Source organism: Sciurus carolinensis, chromosome 7 (genome assembly GCF_902686445.1).
Source record: "Sciurus carolinensis chromosome 7, mSciCar1.2, whole genome shotgun sequence".
In the NCBI taxonomy this organism is placed as follows: domain Eukaryota; kingdom Metazoa; phylum Chordata; class Mammalia; order Rodentia; family Sciuridae; genus Sciurus; species Sciurus carolinensis.
In genome coordinates, this window is record NC_062219.1 from 33016516 (window position 1) to 33036592 (window position 20077).

Genomic DNA, 20077 nt, shown 5'->3' on the forward strand with positions numbered 1-20077 from the left:
AGGTAAATATACTGATATAATAATTTCCAGAAGAATAAAATGTGCTCTAAATTATGATCATCTTATAAAGAAAGAAGAAGTTTAGAGTTTCCAATAAGTGATTCAATAATAATGATCAATACTTAGAAGAGTCAAAACTTGCTAAATCTATAATTTCTAGTATATCCTGCCATTAAAAGACAGCTTAGGGTACATGAGAAGACCCCTTTTAAAAAAAAAAAAAGTTTCTCTTGATGAGATTACTTAGTTTAGGTTTAGTTTTTGCCATTGTTTCTATGGTTTTACACCAAAAAAGTACTCTCCCATCCAAAAGGGTGAAAAGGTCCCTTACATAATAAAAACTAATTATATACATGATCAAAATAAGCTAAATATAGGACTAACATTCTTAAAAGTTTAGAAAAGACATTATTTTAAACAGGTAAATATATATTCTTGCAGATGAATAGTTTAAATTATATGAAACAGTAGATTCTCAAGTGGAAAAAAAGATAAATCTCTCTCATACCTTTATAAAATGCCCACCCTTTAAATTCCCCATTGTAAGGTACTGTACAAAATATTTTAAGGCCAAAAGAAACAAATATGAATTTTTAAAAACTGCTTAATTCCACTCAGTTATGTTATTTATTCCCCAAAATAGTGAACCAAAACACACACATACACACAAAAAGCTACAATTTGTTACAAGTTCAGTTCTCAAAATTCCCAAGGAAAGATGCTTCCCTCTTAGGATGGAAGATTCTAGTCATTCCATTTAGCAATCATGAACAATGAATACTAACTGCTACTGGCCTCTCTTTTTCCACTAGATTCCAGAGAAGGGGTCAAACCATAATCATTTCTACACCACTAGTGCTGAACCTAAGGCCTGGCTAAAAATAATGTTAAAGGAATCAATAATTATTATTTTTTTATGTTCATAATATGGAAAGAGAAAAACATGGTCCTTCTAAGAAAGAAAAAGAAAAAAAAAAACTTGTCTGAGAATCTAATCTTACCCTTCTGGACACTGTGGCTCATTAATGCTCTCACATGTTTCTTCTACCCAACTTTTCTCACCTGAAATATTTTCAAGAAATAAAATGAGGTGAGTACACTTAATAATGACAATAATTGTGATGCTTATGAGACACGTTAAGATAGAGTCTAAAAACAAAACATGTTAAAATAAGACAACATGTGGTAGGACACCAGAGAAATACAATGAATAAAGGGAGTTATTCTGTTTCCAAATGAATTAATTGATGCCAGGAAGAAAACAATGAATGTATAATTCCAAGTCAGCCATTTATATCTCTGTGTTGTTCTGTGTCCATGGATTCAACCAACTATAGAAGAACAATACTTAGAAATGCATTTATACTGCACACATGCAGTGCTTTGCTTTTCATTATTCCCTGAACAATGCAGTGTAACAACTACATGTTCGGCATTTACATTGTATAGATGTTATAAAAAAATAAATATGTAACCTGGGAATATTTAAAGTATTCCGGAAGATGTGCACAGGTTACATTGAAGTACTGTGCTATTTTATATTAGGAACTTGAGCGTCCTTGGATTTTGATACCTGCAGAAGCTTGAGAACAAATCCCCATGGACACAGAGGGATGACTACACTATGTTTGTGAAAACTTGAGTAGCTTTCTGGTTTTCAAAATTAATATTTTCAGCTATAATTTATATAACACTTCTTCCATTCACCATACAAAATCTTTGGTATTCTGGTGTCTTCATTTTGTCTCACATAGAGTCAGATTCTGTCAAGGAATTTCAAGGAACCCTGTAACTCCTGAACAAGGCATTATAATAAAATCAGCTCACAAAATAACTAATCACTAATCTTTGAAGTTAAATATTGTCTTCATTTACAACAAGGGAACTTGGGGCATAAATATCATGCAGAATTGGAAAAGTGGCCTTTCCACAAATACAGCATTCATCAAAATAACAGGGAAGGAGGGCAACAGGAAGTGAGTGGCTATAGGTAAAACAAGATTGGTCATGTATAGGTAATAATGGCTATTAATCTGAATGATGGAAAAAAAATTCACTAATCACTCACTCTCTCTACTTACATATGTGTTTTAATTAAAAGTTTTTAACGTGTTTTTTCAGAAAATATGGGTGGCCAATAAATATGCTTGCTAATATAAAAGCCGGCACCTATGCAAAGCCCTGGAAGACCTGGAAGATTCCAGGCTGCTGGGGAATGGTGGGCATGTGGCAGCCTGACCTTGACACACAGAGCTGTAGTTGATGCAGCAGTCACCCTGGGCCTTGCAGTCGTCAGAACAGGAGCAGAGGTTTCTGGACACTCTTTTCTCCCCACACCTGAATTTATTGCAAGTCCATATATGTTCTAGAAACAAATGTCAACAAAGTGTGTGTTATGGCTCCAACTCAAAGTCAACACAGAATCACTGCCTCCTAGAATAGGAGCCAAGAGAGAGACAACGAACTGTTTCATAACTCTTAGTGCCTGACTGAATCTGCCACCACGGCAGTTGCTCTAAACTAACAGATATAAAACATGCACACCCCAATTGTTGGTAGTCCACTAAAAACTCAGAATTTCATCATTTTGAAAAGTGGACACTTCATCGTTATTATTATACGACTCATACGAGGACCCTGGCTTCTTCCACCAGCCATAGTTAGGGGTCTCAAAATTTAATCTAAATCCAACTCTCTCCCATTTCAGTAGTATTCCATGGCCTATCCAAAGCACACAGAACATTTTTCTGCTCCAAAAGTTTTATTTTTGAATTTAAGTGAACATCTACGAACACAGCTTTAATAGACCCATGATAAAAATACTTACGTATTTCAGGCATCTTTTTAGAACTTAGTTTAAATGCAAATTAGACTACAATCGCTTTCAGCATACTGTAAACACAGGCAGTTTTGCTATTCTTAAAATATGTAACAAAGGAAATGTATGAAAAATTTTTTTCTCTAAGGATCTATTAAAACACAAAGGCTAATGTGAATGTTTATACACGCTAAACTGAAAGGAAATAAAAACCCAAATAAGGGTAAATCACATGCCTGAAAACCACAGAAATTTCTTTTCTTTCCTTTTTTTCAACCTTTTCCTAATGTCATGACTCCATCTTTTCCCTTGCACTTTTTTACCTGGTTCTATACATGTCTCCTGGTAATCTAGACAGCAGTTTCCAAGGTCAACGCAGGCAGCATCACACCGACAGTTCCCGAATGTTCTCTCAAAGCAGCGGCCTTTGCAACTTTTTACTGAAAACAGTGAGCACATTAGATGATTCCAATAATGGTTTCATTTCAAAGCAAGCATCAACTTATACACCTAGCAGAAGTATAGAATAAGTTCAAAAGCTGCTGTAGAAAGTGCAGATGAGGTAAGGGTGACCTGAGATTCTTTTCACAAATACTCCCAGGGACACTAATAGAAGGTAATCTTATATGTAAAAATTTACAATTTTATCTCTGCCATAAACAAAAGAAAAATTTTTTTTAATTTTATTACAGGTCTTACTGGGTCTGATAAAATTAAAATACCTATAGTTAGATAAAGAAAGATCAAAATAATCTTTTATTTTGGATGGTTCTGAAATGTTTATGCTATGAAAAGTTGGCTAATAAGCAATCCAGGTTTTCCCTAAAATTTCAGACTGTGCAGAAAAAAGTTTAAAAGGGGCTATTCTATGAATATTTCGGAAAGGGGAATACCTGATTTAGTTCACTGTGAGTTTTGGCGTAAAGTAGCAGTGGCTGTAAGAACATGCTCCCCAGTACTGTCCCCACCATAACCTGGAACACCCTTCACCCTCCACAAGGTTTTCCCAATCTCCCCAACCTAGATCCAATTTCTCTTTTTAAGTTTTTAAAAACTATGTCCTTCCCCTTGATCACAAGATTCTTTGTAACTAGGTTACTTGGTTAATGTCCCAGATTCATACAAGATTGCAATACTTCCTAAGAACAAAGACCACATCTGGATTTTGTTCAGCACACTGAACAAAATCTGCAGGATGCTTCAGGATGCTTGATGTGGAGTTGGCACTAACAAGTTTTTGCTGAATGGATAAATGGTGGCTATGGAAGGAAAATATTTTTCATTAAAAACAATAATTTTACTGTTGTAACTCTTTACTAAATCAATTGAATAAGCTGGGGTTTTATTGGATTACCAGGAAATTAGGATAATGAATAAAAGAAAAAAATGTAAAATAATGGTTATCTGACAACAACAAAAAAAGGAATAATCTTATATCTTAACGTTAATAATGGTCTGATTCAACAAGAAGACACTGCATTGGAATTTAACTCTCATTTGGAACTGAGAAATCAGGCAATTTTAGGGATAAGAAGTAAGAACAATAATTTCTAGGGTTAAGAATACTAACTTTCCTACCTCAAAGTACATAAAAACTATTTATAATAGTTATTACTTGGAGTTCATTAATATGTATCCAGTAATTTTTAAAAATATGATGCATGCTATGTTGGGCTTAGATTAAAATTATATTTTCAATCCTTTGATGTTGAATTGAACTCAGGATTAATTATTTTCTACAACGAAAGTCTGTATAGATGAACCCTTTGGTCTGTAAATTTTTCTTTAGTTATACTTAGTTGCATTTGCTCTGAACAGAGTGCTGAGTAAATAAATAAAATTAAGGGAGGAGGGAAGGACATGGGAAAGTACTGAGGAAAGAAATCTATCAAATTATGCTATGTCCATGTACAAAGATGCCACAATGAATCCCACTATTACATATTAATATATTAATTATATATATCATCATGATGCACTAATTAAAATATTAATAATAATAACAACAGAAGGGAGATCAGTAGAGTACAGCAGATCGGCAGGAGGAAGGAGGGAAGAAAAGGGAAGGTGCTGGGAAACGAGACTGATCAAACTATGTGCATGTATGAATATGGCATAATGAATTCACTATTATGTATAAGTATAATGCACCAATAAAAATTAAAAGCATAATGCAAAAGATAAACAAAATTACTATATTTATATTCCACTCATTTCAGCATTTATATGACCATTTAACCATCACTAAAGATTTTTAAATGACTAATGTTACAATTACAGAATAGTTGAATGGGAGGAAAAAAAAAATTGTTCAACTTTCAAAGCTGAATTCCCAAGGAAAAACATCCAAGATTTTACAGGGGTGAAAAAAGATACCTCAAAGGCAAAAGAATGAAAACTATGATTTACTGTGGTTCAGTCTGATTATTTATAGTAACCTTATCAATGCTGGGTAGATTTCTGCATTTGATAGGAAGAGAAACATAATCAGAAACTTAACAATTTCATGATTACTTTGAAACCCACAGTATCTACAATTTAAAAAACCCTAAGAGCAGATACTGATCAGTTTCTGGTTGCCCAGGATGCTAACAGGTCACCTAGCAACCTCTGAGTCTGCTTCAGCAACTAAGTCCTTGGGGGAGAAAGAATCTCAAGAGTCCCTGGGGTGGGGGTGGGTCAAGGAGGGCTCCAGGGGCACAGCACAGAACCTACTGGCCATGTCTACATTCTTCATTGTTCTTAAGTAATTGTTTTTTATTGTTTTGGGAGGGTTTTGCTGTTTGTTTTTTTGTTTAGTTGTTTTGCTTTTCTGTTTTTCTGTTATTTTTGTCACAGTCCCTCTTTCTTGTTTTGGGATAAAAATTTGCAAGTAAGCAAAATTTAAATATCTAACAACATAATACAAGAGCCTCAGGAAGAAGGATCCGACTGCATCAAATGTGCAGGATCTGTGGAGTACATATAGGATTAGGATTTTACACTTCTGCAATCACAGTGAATAAGGCTGAAAACACACACACACACACACACACACACACACACACACACAGGCAATACTAGTTACCTTCTTTGGCGCAACTTGGTTTCAACCCAAATATACAACCAAGGATTGTTGTTAACACACATACTGACAAAACCTGTAAGGGAAGAAAAAGAAAATTAGACAGTGTCAAAATCTGTTTCTTCCAAATGCTGTCTTTCTCTAAATGTTTCTAAACTTGCTGGTGCTGCTTTGTTTCCTGATCTGGCTGCTGGTCACAGGTATGTCTTTACTTTTTGAAAATTTCAAACTGTACTGTCCACTTGGATTCACCTGCTGTTCTGAGTATGTTAGGCTTCAATAAAAAGTTCATTTACATGTCAGCAAATACTTCTAGATCATCAAACAGTAATGTAATGAGAAATCCCTCAGAGAGTATAATGAATTAGTCATAAAAATTGCAATACTTGAAGAAAGCAAAAGGAAAATCTACTTAGAGACTCGATTTCCAATTTGTTAATCCATTAAAGGAAAATGAGAGCATTACATGCCTCACTTGACAGTGAACAACACAAACATAAGCATAGAAACCTATGTGCAGTATAGGCCGAGCACTGAGGAGGGTTACTTGCTCCTTCCTGGTCCCAAATGTTGCCACACACGGGTTGTGTGATTTGGGGTGATCACTTAATCTCTCTAGGCACCAGTTTGTTGATCTATAAATCTAAGGGGTAGGACGATGTGGATCTCTAAAATCTTTCCAGGGTTAACATCTGCCACATTCTCGTTCTCATTAACATATGTCTAATGAAAACAGGTAACTATCAGAGAAAGTTTGCACAAAGAAGTTTGTGAGGATGGAAGGAGACAATAAGGTATCAGAAGAGAGTACTCATGGATTCTCCTAAGCTTTTGATGGTACAGCATAAATGGACACAATTATATGGAAAGGTATTTATTTACTACCTATCAAAAAAGGCAAAAATTCATTTTATTGTCAATTATAAAGTATAGTGAAATGAAAAATAGTAAAACTATCCTCTATTTTGTATACTGTAATTTAAAACAGTAAGATAATGAATTTCAAATTTTTACTTCTTTGTAAAATTTACCTAAAACAGTTTGAACAATACTTTATTTTCTTCTCACCCATCATATAACTTATGGTGCAGAGTGAGAATCTTTTCTATGCCTTGGGGAGTTATCATATTCCTTCCTTCCTAAATTTAGATCCATTTCCAGCATTTTAACCTTTGCACTTTCAATTTTGTGAACCATCAGTAGGAGTTCCTTTCCTACGAAGTTCGGTGCCTGTGTCACTTCCTCTGGAACATCTTCTTCCTCTTTCTTACAACCACAGTCCTCACATACATCCATGAATTTGCCTTCACTAAATTCCTCGGGCATCATATGGAATGTACTGATCTTATGGCAGCAGCAGCTTCCCCATGGTTGACTATTTCATCCTTAACTCCATTTACATTCAACTAGAATTTCACTTCCTGCATCGTTACTTTTCTTTACTGCACTTTCAATCCATCATTCAATTCCCTTTTCAACTATACATTTTTATAGAATATCACATAGCCTTACTATCAGGAGGCAGAGAAGCAACACAACTACAAACTTTGCTGCCGGTGTGTGAATAGACTAAAAGATGAACAGAGGCCAGCCACTGACAGACTTTGAAACAAATGTGATTGGCTACTGAGTAGGACATGCACCTGATATTTACACAGTAATTCAAAGACTGATGAGCTAGTAGCCAAGTTTGTACTTTTAAGGCAATTACTCATAGTAAATATACCTGGGAAACTGAAATTTTAACCATGTTGTGGGAAGTTGGTAATATTTAATTGCACAGTGGTAACTGAAAATGTGCATGTTAAAGAATCAGGAAGCTAGCACCACAGTAGTCTCACAAGTGGGCAACATAGTTATGCAAGGACATTTTAAAATGGTTTGTATTCATTAAAAAACAAAACAAAACAGAAACAACCTAACTTGTTTTAAGGAAAGTGGCTTACCAAATCATGTTTTATCTACACAATGGAACACTCTCAGAGGATGAGCCTGAGGGGCATGTCAGAAGACATAAAAATAAAAACTCACACATCCACAAAAACCTGAGCAAGAGGAAGTTGGAAGCAGATGATGATGGACCTCCTCAGTTTTCTTGGCCCAGTAAGACACATCTATTGGCAGTGAGGAAGTCAAGGTGCGGCTCTGAGGAAACAGTGAGGACTTGGGATATCCCGTGAGAAGGATGGCAGTGCATCAGAGGGGACATGAAGACCAAGTCAACAGGAAAAAGTAAAAAGACTCTCATGTGCTGGGAGCCCAGCTTACCCTGAATGGCCTGGAACTCTAGGAAATGAAATGGGGACATGGGATAAAAAGATGACATGGCCCTGGGGAAATGGGAAGGCAGGCAAGAGAACACAAAGGGACAGGGAATCAGGAGTGGGTGGGCTGGCCAACAAGACTAGGAGGCCATGAGTATCTATAGGAAGAAAAGGAAAACTTTGGGAAGACTTGGTGATAAGCAGGTATTTAACCTGCAACTACTAGTTTAAAGTACACCTGGTGTATGTAACTCTTTAGCCTCTTAAGTAGCAGAAGATACATGCTGGTGATTTTAAAAACCACCTCTTCATTGTTTAAAAAAAAAAAAAAAGGTTACTTAGATTTGGTTTTTATAAGATAATATGTATCACAGAACTGAATCAAAATCGTGATAATATGTAGAAGGAAATGAGAAGGAGGGGGGTATGAAAAATGGTGGAATGAGGCAGACATCATTACCCTATGTACACGTATGATTACACGAATGGCATGAATCTACATCGTGCACAACCATAGAAACGAAATTATGTACCCCATTTGTGTACAATGAATCAAAATGCAGTCTGTAAAAAATTAAAAGTTAAATAAAAATAATGATAATAAAAAAAACTTTTAAAAAATCGTGATAATCAGTTATTTCTCATGTGTAGTCACCCCCATAAAAGATGAAATTTGGAAAATCTACTACTCTGTTACAAAACAATCAAAATGGTTTAGTAGGAAAATTCTCTTCAACAATTTCCAGAGCTGTGAAATCTTATTCAGTTTGAAGTTTCTTCTCAAAGTTGTCTAATTCAGCATTGTCAAAATCCACCATCCCTTCATTATCTCTATACCAATTTAGGCATTTTAATATTTTGATATTTTCTTGGAAACTATAGTAAAAGCACTTTACCTTTAAAACCTTGAAGCTGGAAAATAAAGCAAAGTTGTTGAAATTTTTGCCTCCATGTTAAAAGAATATTCATTTGGAGTTTCCTGTTTGTTTGGTTAGGATTCCTAAATCACTGGTATTTCTTACATATTTAGTGAGCCAGAGAAATAGACATTTTCAAAACCCTGTTTTTTCCCCTCACTGAATCTCTCAAATACACGGGCATTAATTTAACATGTTATTATTCTTTCTTTATCAAGCGTTCAATGAAATATGAATGCCCTACTGCTGCATTCCCTGGGCTAATGACCAGATACAATGAGAGCAACTCAGACCCCCATAAAGAAACAAAAGGTGAGGGCAGTGGACATTAAGATAAATGACTGCAATGGAACTGGTCAAGAGCTAGAGTAGAAATAAGTAAAAAATGCTAACAGCAGAGAGAACAGCAAAGGAGAGAAGGGTTACAAAAGGCTTCACACAGAGACATTGGGAGAAAAAAGGATTTCCTCCTCTAGCAATAAACAAATGTTTGAATATCTGCCAATATGCACAAAATTAGATTCAGTAGGGAGGTACCAAAAGAATATTCGGGGTAAAATACCTAATCTCGGATTTTATTATCTAGTAAGGGCAACAATTCTAGAATGATATCCTATGTCAACGACAGAGATATGAAATAGCAACCTAACAATTGCTAACAATTAATCTCTGCAGTGACGACATATGCAACAGTGCTTCAAGTGAAGTCACGGAGGTACAGAAGACAGTACCAGCCTGGAAAAGAAACAGAGCAACCGCGACTGTATCACTGACACTTACACAGCACCTGCTGAGTGTCAGGCGGTTCTTAATTATATTAAATCACTTCACATAATGTCACAGGACAAGATAGGTGATGATGATTATTATACCAGTTTAAGGAAACTGAGCTACAGAGAGATTAGTAATTTGTCAAGAACCGTGGAGTGGAAAGCAAAAGCAGCAAGATTCGAACTCAGCAGGCAGGCTGCAAAGGGCCTGGCACAAAGTGGGGGTTTATGGAGAGGCTGAAAGTGGGCTGAGGCCTTGGAGAAGCCAGTGGGGAGTTGTTGGGGCATTTAACTGCAGAAGTAACATGACTAAATGTACAAGTTCTAGAAAGGTCCTCTGGCAACACCATGGAAGGCTGGGGTCCACCTGGGCAATGAGTCCACATGGGCCATGCAGGCTTGTCCCTGCCTGCCCCTCTTCTCCCAGGAGACGCTCTCTGCTTTTCTAGGCCTTGCCTCACCCCAGTTACAGCAGCCCTGACCATTCTCCACAAGCTTTGTTTATTTGTCTGTCTCTGACTAGACTAAGTTCCAAGGAGTCATGAATTTATTTATTCACTTCTGTATTTATTTATTCATTTCTGTATTTTTGTCTAGCAGGATGCCTTGCGCATAGTAGACTTTCAATAAATAATCATTAAACTCAAAGCCATCAAGGAGTGATTTTATGTGAACACAATTTTGATAAAAAAAAGCATGATCCCTCACTTTTCCTCTTCTGATTTGACAAAGTTCATCAGTTCATTAAGTGCTTCTTTGTCCACCTTACATAAAAGATATCTATAATAAATACACAAGCAAAAAAAAAAATTTAGGAAATGGTAGATGGCTGGATTTGGTAATGTGACAGATGGAATGAAACTCCAATCCTTTGTGAGGATGAATTAGCTAACCTCATTGTCTATCAGACCTCGGATCTTTGACAAAGCTGCATATTTTCTGGGAAAAATTGAGAACTCAGTCCATGGCAGCACTGTGAGTCTTTGGGGATATTCCTTCCTGGAAAATGAGAATTAGACTCTGATATGTAAATTCAGTCCTAAGCATTACAAAGTTCAAAGCAGATGTTAGAATCTTTTCTCAGAGCAAGTTACTAAGTGCACTCAAGCAGCTGTTCTGCTTGGCCTCTGCTTCACTCAGCATCATTTTAGTTATGTTTGACGTCCCTGAAGGAGATCCTCACAAACTGCAGTGAAATTGTATATGAAACAATTTATGGAACCAGTTACATGAAATGGGGAAAAGAGACATCAAGCCAGAACAAGCACATCACACAGAGGCAAACCTGACACTCGGTCTTGGTGAAACACTTTAACACCTGGAAGCTGCAGACATCTGCCCAGTGGAAAGATCTTCCATTGCAAAGCAACTGAAATTCAAATCCCACTTCTGCCAATTCACTGATTCAGCATTTAACAAACATTTCTTGAGATCCTACATGCTGAGCATTCATCTAGTGCTTGGGATAGAGCAGTGATCTTGTGGGGGTTATACTCTATATACTCAGGCAACTTCTAGAAAACACCAGCTATGAGACCGGTGAATGTTTCATATCCTCATTAAGTCTCTCTGGTTTTTGTTTTCGTTTTAATCTATAAAAAGATGCTGATACCTACCACACAAAGTTGTCAGTGACTCTGGCCATAATGTATAGAAAATGCCTGGATAGATGTATGGGGCCAGAAGTACTAGATAATTGACAGTTCATACTGGGAATATCCAACTCACCAAGAGGACTAGGCCCACTAGATTCTTCCAAGAGGACAATAAAACACTAGCTATGTTTTCTTTTTCTTTCTTTCTTTCTTTCTTTCTTTCTTTCTTTCTTTCTTTCTTTCTTTCTTTCTCTCTCTCTCTTTCTTCTTCTTCTTCTTGCTCCTCCTCCTCCTCCTCCTCCCCCTCCTTCTCCTCCCCTCCTCCTCCTCCCCTCCTCCTCCTCCTCCTCCTCCTCCTCCTCCTTCTTCTTCTCTTTTTTTTTTTTTTTGGTACTGGAGACGAAACCTAGGGGTGCTTAACCAGTCAATCACACCCCCAGACCTTTTATTTATTTTCTAAGACAGGGTCTTGCTAAGTTGCTGTGGCTGGCTTTGAACTTGTGATCCTCCTGCCTTGATCTGAGTCATTAGGATTTCAGTTGTGCACTACCACGCCCGGATGATCTCAATCTTGAAAGATTTTTTCCTGGTTATACAATTCTAGGTGGGCAATTATTTTTCTCTCAGGACAGTGATGATATCATTTACTGTCTTATGCTATAATCACCACTATTGACTTTAGCTCGTCCTCCTATCACACTTTTGAAAGAAATTGTTTTTTCCTCTAACACCTTTAAATTTTTGAAAAATTTTAACTTTATGTTCTGCAATGAATTCTATTATTTGTTGATATATTTATCTTATTAACCCTGGTTAAGATGCAAGGAGCTACTTGTATCCCAGGATTGGTGTCTTTCATCAGTTCTAGAAATTATTGTCTCTTCAAATAATGTCCAAAGTAAAAAGAGGTAAGATGGATAATAGGCACAGAAAACAGTAAACTATGAAAAATCACCTAGAAAGTTTTTATAAAAATCAAATAAAACACTAGAAATGAAAAGTAAAATGAACAAAATTCAATGATTAGGCTCAACAGTAGAAGAGACATAGTAGAAGACAGAATTAGTGAGCTGGAAGACAGTTTGGAAGACAGTTCTGCATGTAGCCCAGAGAAAAAGACTAAAAGAAATTATATTTCTTCCAATTCACTATTATTTATTCCATGGTTTCTTCAAAAATTGTCAAATGGCTCTGTAATTTGTGTCAAAAATGGGGGTAATGGAAGTCTTTTCTTCTACTGTATGAAATTTCTATTTCTTTTGGCATGGTGACATTTTCTTTTGTGATGTTAGTTATGTTCTATTCATTGACATTAAAGATTTTAAGAATTAAAGCCTAAGACCAAGATGTATTCTTAGAGAAAGAATTTATACTTGCTTCAAAGAGGAACCTTGTGGAAACTTCAAGCTTGAAACCATCTTCACATTTTGAAGAAAATACAGTGGGACTAACTTGCATTGTCTTTATATGTGAAGAATACATAATAAATTACACAATAGTTAACTTGACAGGTTGTCTTAACTTTACAAAATACGCTGGTTGTGCAATACAGTATACTTACAGTAAAATACATGCCTTACAGGTATACAAATGTGCAACAATTTCTTCTGGACTGAAGTTTTTATTTAAAAACTTTAACTTCATTTCTGAGTTACAAAAGCTTCTGAAAATAGATCTTTTATAACTCTTCCTCTCTATCCCATCTTCAACCTCATCAAATTCAATTGAAGAAATTTAATGTCTGTCTGTACTGTGCCAGGGAACATATAATAATGAGAACTGTCTTAGAGCGGAATATCTTCATTATCACAAATATGTCAGTCTTGGCAATTATAAGAATAGTAATGTTTAAAATGATCTCATTAATGGGTTTTCTTGTAGAACCACAAAAACTATTAAATAAGGATTTAGCAACTTATAATTAGTACAGGTTGAAGGTTACAATGCTGAAAGAGAAAGTGCTAAAATAAAAAAAGTAATGGAAAGTGATTTTATATAAAGTTGTAAGCAATTATTAAACTACACAAATACAATGACAACAGAAAACTCAAATAAGCTACAAAACTCACCCTTGTTCTTGGTGGACAAGGTCATTTATTACCAAACCACTACGTGTAATAGTGATGATAAGGGGCAGTCAGAATGCTAATGGCAACATAACAGAAGGGAATTCCATACTGGCTTCCCTTGGCTCTCTACAGATCCATATGTGTGAAGTGGGATTTGTCACTGTCTGCTCAAGCCAGCTGCTAAGCTGCTTTTAGGACTCTCTGAGTGAGTTCCAAGAGAGCAAAGCTGACAGGTTTTGGCACTCTTCCTAAGAGAGATTCCTCCTTTATAAATAAAACGAATCTCTGCTCTGTAGATGCCAATACAGACCTCTCTACAAACACAAATGAGAAAATACCAGCTTTAAAATGAGAGAAAATAAGACAGAAGTCCATGAAAACATGTTTCAAAGACACACCCACAATTTTGTTTGACTTTCCAAGAATCCACAATTAATGCATTTTTTATAATAATGATTAATGGAATTACTGGATGTATGGCATCATTTCAAATAGTACTTGCTTCTAACATATGTTAGAAATAGTGCCATAAATCTGGTACATTTTTTAAAAGGCCAAATACTTCTCATGTTTAATAAGTAGGAAAAATCAGTATGAGGCCAAGCTTAACAGCTTTTGCCCAAATGGATTATAGTTATGAATAAAGCAAATTAATAATCCACTGTTATCTTCACATTGAAAAATCACATGTTCTTCTTTGGAAACTTTACATTCCTTTTGGCACCTTTCTTTTAAAAGAACGGAAGAGATGAGAGAAAGTCAGAAAGAGATGGAGAAGTCTTGTGATTAAGGCACCAGACAGAAATCCTTAAATTACTACTTTAAACACAGGCACTCTTACATGTTCCTCCTGTCACTAGAGGCTCTGGACATCCTACCTTTTCCTAAGTGGAAATGAACAGTGACAGCACATATATATTTTAACTTTCCAGGATGATACTAGGTACATGAAAGACAGAGAACACAAAGCTGTCAAGATAATATAAATCTGTATAACCAAAAAATGCAGTCCCAAACAATCAAGGACTGAAAACTACATAGAGCTGGCTCAACTAGTCTCTTAGGCAGATGATGCTATCAGATTCATCTCTAAACTAATATAATAATCCAAAAAAATATTTTGGCATATTTTATAATAGAAAATAAGTTTATTGTTTTTCTGCTTTTCCATTAATTATCCTGGTAAACACACATTGGAAGAAAGGACTCAAAGAAAACTATCAGTAAACCATGAGAGCATACAATGACAATTGAAAAATTATTTTTAGGAGGACAGGTTAAGATGAAATAGCAAATTAAAAGCCTAGCTTAAGAAAGCAGAAAGAATGTTAGTACTTTACCAACTCAACTGTATGGCAATGATTAATATTTAGTCATTTTCAATTAAAAGTATAAGTATGTCACAATTGTGATCATAATCACAAAGGAACCAATAACTCCCATGTCTTTACATCTAAATTAAGATATGTATTAAATCTGGGGTTTTATGATCTTGAAAAGAGTCACATCATAGGCAAAATATTGGCCAAGGCTGAAATTTTCTGTGGTCCCTAATACATCTACAATACCTATGAACCTATTTCTCCCCAACAACAAATTCTACCTTAATTTGGATCGCCCTTGACCCTATATCCTACCCTCCTCTCTTAAAGACCATTACCCCAAAGATACACCCATGTATCATTCTTGGTTGAACACAGGCTATTGGAATAAAGGAGGAGGCCCGTCCTGGGAACAGCCTGAAACAACAGCCCTGGGGCCTTACTTTCCCCAGGCAAGAGAGAGAGGGGCTGGGAACTCACCTGCACCATGCCCTTCAAGCTAGAGATCTTTCCTGGAGCCCTCCCAAGGGAAATGGTTCATCTCAGGTAGCTATTCTCTTATTATGCTAACATTTTTGTTTCAGTAAGTACCACACATTCCAAAAACAGGAATAACCACCAAGCATTTCAAAGAAAGGAATAACCAATAGAAATTACTTCTGCCTCAGTGAGCAACGATCTCAAAGTGAACTTCTCCAGGATCTAAGTACTTTCACAGACCATTACTCTTTGAAGTTAAAGGTCAAAGAAGAAAACATCCATCTGATAGCATACAGCGATGGCTCTGCTCAGCTTTGATGTTGACCTGCTGACCTTCCCCCGATGATTTGTACACCCTCACAGCATATGGAGTCACAAGCAAGTCATCAATAAGGTACTGACTCAAAACATCTCAATTGCAAATCAGAATCATGCTTCAGGCCAAAAGATAGCGCCTCAGATACAGAATCCAATCCCCACACTGCAGCTTCAATTCAAATCCACAAATGGCTAATGCCCCTGAGCCGTCACAGAATTATTAACTATCAATACTTCTGTTCTTGGTCTGATGGCTTATTTAACTGTCTTCTGTCTTCAACAGAATGTTAAATGCTCATTGTGGTCTTTCTTTATGTATTTGTCTAACTTACTTCAGCTTCTTAAGAAAAGCAATCTATGGAGAAAAGGAATCTTGAGGAAACTGTCCGGTCAACAGGATTTCTATCTTTTGTCTTAATAGAAAATAAAATGGCAGAGTAAATAACTAAAGATATAAAACAAAATCACTAGAAAAAAGATGGGCAAATATCTTTATAATTTTCAGGTATTAGACACATTTATTGGCATGGGAACAAAATCCAGAAATTACAAGGAAAATCTGATAAGCCTGAGTCCAAAAACACCTATGAATTTCTATAAGCTAAAACAGAACATCCAGCACAAACAAAATTGAGGCAGGAAAATTTATGATGAAATTTTCAACATACGACAAAAGGTTGCTTCCTCTGATATTTTATAATGAAGCTATAAAAATGTAGAAAAAGATACTCCAAATTTTTAAAATACCAAAAGAAATAAACCAACTATGTAAAGGGCTAAAAACTGCCAATGAAAATATTTGAAGATCACATTCACTAAAATTCCAAAACCACAAACCATTGAATGCTTTTTCTCTCTGCTGAAATAGACAAATATTAAAAAGATTCATAATTACAAGAGTTGGCAGGCATGTGAGGAGAAATAGGCCCTTCTATGCTGGCTTCACAGAAGTTTAAAAATATTGCTTATGTCTAAAGGTCATTTAGATGAATCTACCTAAATTCAAACTGTGCATATCTTCTATACCTGTGATTCTAATTTTATTAATGTATCTGTTAATACTATCCACATAAGTAGATATTCAATAGAAAGATATTTATTGTAGTATTGCTTATAATAGCAAAAATCTATGACTCTTCTAAATTTGTTAATAAAAAATAGAGTAAACAGAGTATGCGATATTATATAGGTTTGGGTTTTCATTCATGATTTCCAGGCTCATCATTCTCCCAACGTAGTCACAGAAACTCTACTTCTTTCCTGCCTTTCAGTCTTGTGACTGGACAGAAATTAATTCTCGGACCCATGTCATCTGACAGTCATAAGAAACTCCTCACTCCAAATGGCCTCTGCCCCAAACCCTGGAAGGAGCAATACTGCGCAGAGACCAAGAATGCTGAAGCACACAGGCCTTACTGGGTTTCCCATTTAGTTTATTAGCCTCATATCATTCCCGTTCTGTCCAATCACAACTCACCATGGTCATCCATTCTTCCATCATGTCTATGTAATGAAGTCTCCATAAAACGCCCAAACGACAGGGTTTGAAGAACTTGGGGAGAACTGAACATGTAGAGAGCAGCATACCCCAAAGGACCCAGATGCTCCATATTTCTTCTCCTATACCTTGTACTATGCATCTATCTGTATCCTTTGCAGTATCTTTTATAACAAGTCATAATTGTGTCAACCTGAGTTTTGTGGCTGCTCAAGCACATTTATTAAACCCAAAGAGGATGCTGTGGGAACCCTGGTTTTTAACAGGACAGTCAGAAGCACAGACTAAAAACAATGTGGGGCTTGCAGCTAGTGTCTGGGGTAAGGTCAGTCTTGGAGACTGAACTCCCAACCTGTGGGATCCCATGCCATCTCTAGGTAGACAGTGTCATAAATGAATAGAAGACCCAGCTGGTGACCACAGCTATGGAATCACTTGCTGGCCAGTGGAGAGAAATGCTCACACCTTCTGGGGTCACAGAAGTCTGCTGTGTTGACTGATGTGGTATGACAGCAGAGGGAAAACAGACACTTTGTTTTTCTCCAGCACATGAATAGATCATCATAAATCCATACAATATAAAATACCACCCAATTATTTTCAAATTATGTAGATTTATTCCTGGAATACTTGCTCTAAATTCCATTAGCCTTTAGCCCCCATGTAAACTCCACCATGCAGTGAGGAAGGCCAAGCTGTCCCAGGCAGAGGGACCACAGGGGAGACCCTGAGACTACATGAAGAGACAGAATTGAGATGTCAAGTCAGCCCCTAGAGGCTCTGGCCCCTGCTGTTCTAATTTTAATCACCAGCTGACTGCAGCTGCATGAACTGCAAACATCATGAACTGCATCTGCCCTGCCACACCTTCCCCAAATTCTGACCCACCAAAACCATGAGAGATTTTTAGTCCATCAAATTGAGGACCAGATGCTGAACAGGGACGAATTTATCAAATTCTAATACAAACCAAAATGGCTTCTGGACCACATGAAGCTCATTGCCTGTCTCCTGCCAGATTTTATACTTAAACTATTTGCAAGGTAAAATTATTAATAAAGAAATTTAAAAGTTGGCTTTGCTGAAAATGTGCAACCAGCCAGCTTCATTGAAAGGCAATGGCCTGGGTTGTCATCAATTTACTGGAGGAAGGAAATCCCTGACCACTACTGCACACATGGAGCACTATGGGATGTAGGCGTGTACTCCTCATCCCTCCTCTTTGGTAAATGCAGAGGACAAGCAGAGAGGTTTATGAAAGTCCACTCCCGATTTGCAGGTGGAGAAATGGACTAGACACACTAAACTTATAGTATCAAGCAAACCTGTAGGAAAAAAACAACAGGACAAGATGAGCTGAAAAGTCTGAAACACACTGGAGTGCCAGAAAGTAAGGAACTACTAAATATGCAGAAACACACACACACACACACACACACACACACATATACAATGATAGGGGTATGGCAAAGGGACAGAGAAACCAACTCCCAATGGCTTAGGACAATTTGAACAAAACAATACATAACAGAGTATTGGGATAAAATCCAAAGTATAATATTAATGAGTTCATATTTATTTTTTAAAAGCATGGAAAAGAATAGGCAAATCTCCTACACAGAAGAATTCCAAATAAATTATGTAGATATTCCACCAACACAGAGGTAGAACATAAGTCTATATCCCTTGAGTATGGGATGGGCATAGTGACTTTCTTCCAAAGATACAGTATAGAAAGGGATAAAGTAGCTTTATAGTGGAAACATTTGAAAAAGACTATGTCAGCCAGGAAATTAAGGTCAACATCATCAAGGATAAGTCATATTAATGACAGAGACTCTTAATAAAATTCATTGAGAATGGCACTTCACCCCTGTGGTCTACCTCCCCAAACTACAGCATCCAAATCAAATCATGAGAAAAATATCAGCAAATACCAATTGAGGGACATTCCACAAAACACATGACTCATTCTTTCAAAACTGTCAGTCATCAAAAGCAAGGAAAGTCTGAGAAATTTAGTCAGACACACAACTAAATGTAAAATAGTATTCCTGGATTGGATACTGGAAGAACAAACAAAAAAGAACAGTAGCGGAAAAAGCCAAGGTTATCCAAATAAAGCATGGACTTTATTAATGAGAATACATCAATATTGGTTCATGAGTTGTAGTAAATGTACCATCGAATTTTTGAGATATTAGGATGGGGAAACCAGGTATGATATGGACAGGAACTCTGTACTAGCTTCACAACTTTTCTGTTAATATATAATTGTTCAAAATGGAGTGTTTATTGGGAGAAAAAGAAATAGGCACGAATCCATAATATTCTTCCAGAAATTTTCCATTTTCTTTAAAAAAAATGTTAAAGCCCATACATGTACATAATTAAGAAATAACTCTATATACAATTGTTTCATCCTTTTGCATATAATGCTACTTTAGAAACACTTCCTTAATTTACCAATAAATCTTTTTTTTTAATTTTTTAAGTAGATCTATAGGTTGGGATGTGGAATATGTAAGCAAAACACACTATTGCTAAGTGAGAAAAGCAAGCTGAATGTTCACTTCATACATTGCAGCAATGTGTGAATTTTTTTTTTTTAACTCAACAACCCATAGACATTGCTTTCACATCTATTCCCTGAATGTGCTGAATGCTCTGGTTAGCTGCCTGGACAACCCTTCAAGGTTGAGGGAACTGCTCCCCAGCTTTTGGAGTACACCCCAGAGGAATTGCCTTAGCTGAAAAGAGCTATTTACCCAAAGTCACACCTTCTTCCTGGGGCAGCTTCTTGCTCTTGGACAACTACAAAAAGTCAGGTTAATTTAAGAATGGGCCTTGGGGTAAGGCACGGTGGTGCACACCTGTAATCCTGGAGGCCCAGGAGGCTGAGGCAGGAGGATGGTCAATTTAAAGCCAGCCTCTGCAACTTAGAGAGGCCTAAGCAACTTAG

The 20077-nt window shown here is 36.5% G+C and overlaps 1 protein-coding gene across 3 annotated transcripts in view; it reads right to left on the reverse strand.

Moving 5' to 3' along the window:
• Enpp1 (ectonucleotide pyrophosphatase/phosphodiesterase 1) overlaps positions 1-20077 on the reverse strand; it is a 61121-nt gene that overhangs the window by 26364 nt on the left and 14680 nt on the right. For 2 of the 3 annotated variants that reach the window (XM_047558589.1, XM_047558590.1), the window contains exons 2-5: positions 5886-5958; positions 3142-3258; positions 2240-2365; positions 1002-1062 (exon numbers count right to left, since the gene is read on the reverse strand). In XM_047558589.1, coding sequence (XP_047414545.1) covers positions 1002-1062; positions 2240-2365; positions 3142-3258; positions 5886-5958 — 377 coding nt within the window. Of the gene's footprint in view, positions 1-1001; positions 1063-2239; positions 2366-3141; positions 3259-5885; positions 5959-15299; positions 15324-20077 lie in introns of those variants that run through there. The other variant, XM_047558591.1, reaches the window with a different exon arrangement.